At 74.0% G+C, this 1,234-nt stretch overlaps 1 protein-coding gene across 1 annotated transcript; it reads right to left on the bottom strand.

The window, feature by feature from the left end:
* Positions 1-8: 8 nt before the first annotated feature.
* AURANDRAFT_69227 (hypothetical protein) lies at positions 9-739 on the bottom strand (the record flags this gene model as incomplete). Its single annotated transcript, XM_009044985.1, has 1 exon — positions 9-739. A coding segment is annotated over one exon (731 nt), but the record flags the coding sequence as incomplete, so codon positions are not given.
* Between the last annotated feature and the right edge of the window lie 495 nt (positions 740-1,234).

Genomic DNA, 1,234 nt, shown 5'->3' with positions numbered 1-1,234 from the left:
CCGCGGACGCCCGCGCCCAGGCCGCGCGGGCGTCGTCGTCGCTCAGGGAGACGGGGACCCGCAGCCCCCGGTCCTCGGCCCACCGCCCCAAATCGGCCCAGACGACGCCGTGCGTCAGGCCCCGCCCTTCCTTGAAGAGCCGCAGGTCGCCGAGCTGCGCCACGAGGGCCAGCGCCTCGGCCGCCGACGCGCCGAGGCCGTCGACGAGGTACGTGCCCAGGTAGTGCATCATCATGCCCTGCGCGTCGCCTCCGGAGCCCGGCGCGAGGCACCCGCGCATGCGCGGCAGCGCGCGCAGGAGGCCGTTGATTCCCACGGCCGGCGCCGCCGCGTCGAGCACGGGCTTCACGTGGACGTCGTACCAGGGCATGAGGTGGCTCCTGTCGGCGCCGTCGACCTCGGCGTTCCACCGGTCCACGAGCGAATCGACCGCGGCGGCGTCGACGGGCGCGACGACGACCGTGCCGTTGCGCCGCACGTGCGCGGCGCCGGACCGCATGGCCCGCGTCGCGCAGCCCGCGTCGGCGCGCAGGAGCGCCGACGGCGGCTGCGCCGCGCCGCCGGCGACGAGCGCCACCTGGAGCAGCGGGGCCAGCGGGAACCGCAGCGACGACGCCCAGGCCTTGGCCGCCGCCGCCTCGGACGCGCTCGCGCCGCGCCACGCGATCGCTTCGTCGTCGGCGTCCTGCGGCGCCGCGGCGGCCGCGGCGGCCGCGATGATGCCTAAATATAGTCGCATCGCAGATCCCTTTTGGCGTCAAGGTCAGGAAGTGCGGCTCTAGGCTAGGAGAGGTTAACAGCTAGAGGGCCTACCCGGGGGGTTTGCGGCTCTATTGAACCAAGCAGAAACCGACGCAGCTCCGCAGCCACTCCGCGCTAACAAAGACGACGCCCACACCGCGCTACGATGGCCGGCTCGGAGTGGTGCACGGGCGGCATCCGCATCAACCGGCGCGTCATCAAGGACAAGCCCAACAACTACATGCCGACGACGAGGCGCCCCATGCAGCGGTCCAAGCAGTACCTGCTCGCCGACACGCTCGCCGTCGCCCGGCGCCTGCCCACGGCGACGACGAAGGTCAAGGTGCACGCCAACGTCCACGCGCGCTACGAGCAGGACCCGCCGGCGAGCGACGCCCCCCTCGAGCCGCGCGACCCGCCCTGGGCCGGGTCGCCCGTGCCGCAGGCCATCTACGCGCGCGCGCACGGCCAGGGCCTCATCGCCGTGCCGCAC

The sequence above is a fragment of the Aureococcus anophagefferens genome (assembly GCF_000186865.1).
Source record: "Aureococcus anophagefferens unplaced genomic scaffold AURANscaffold_1166, whole genome shotgun sequence".
NCBI classification, from domain to species: domain Eukaryota; class Pelagophyceae; order Pelagomonadales; family Pelagomonadaceae; genus Aureococcus; species Aureococcus anophagefferens.
This window is presented reverse-complemented; position numbering and strand designations above follow the sequence as displayed.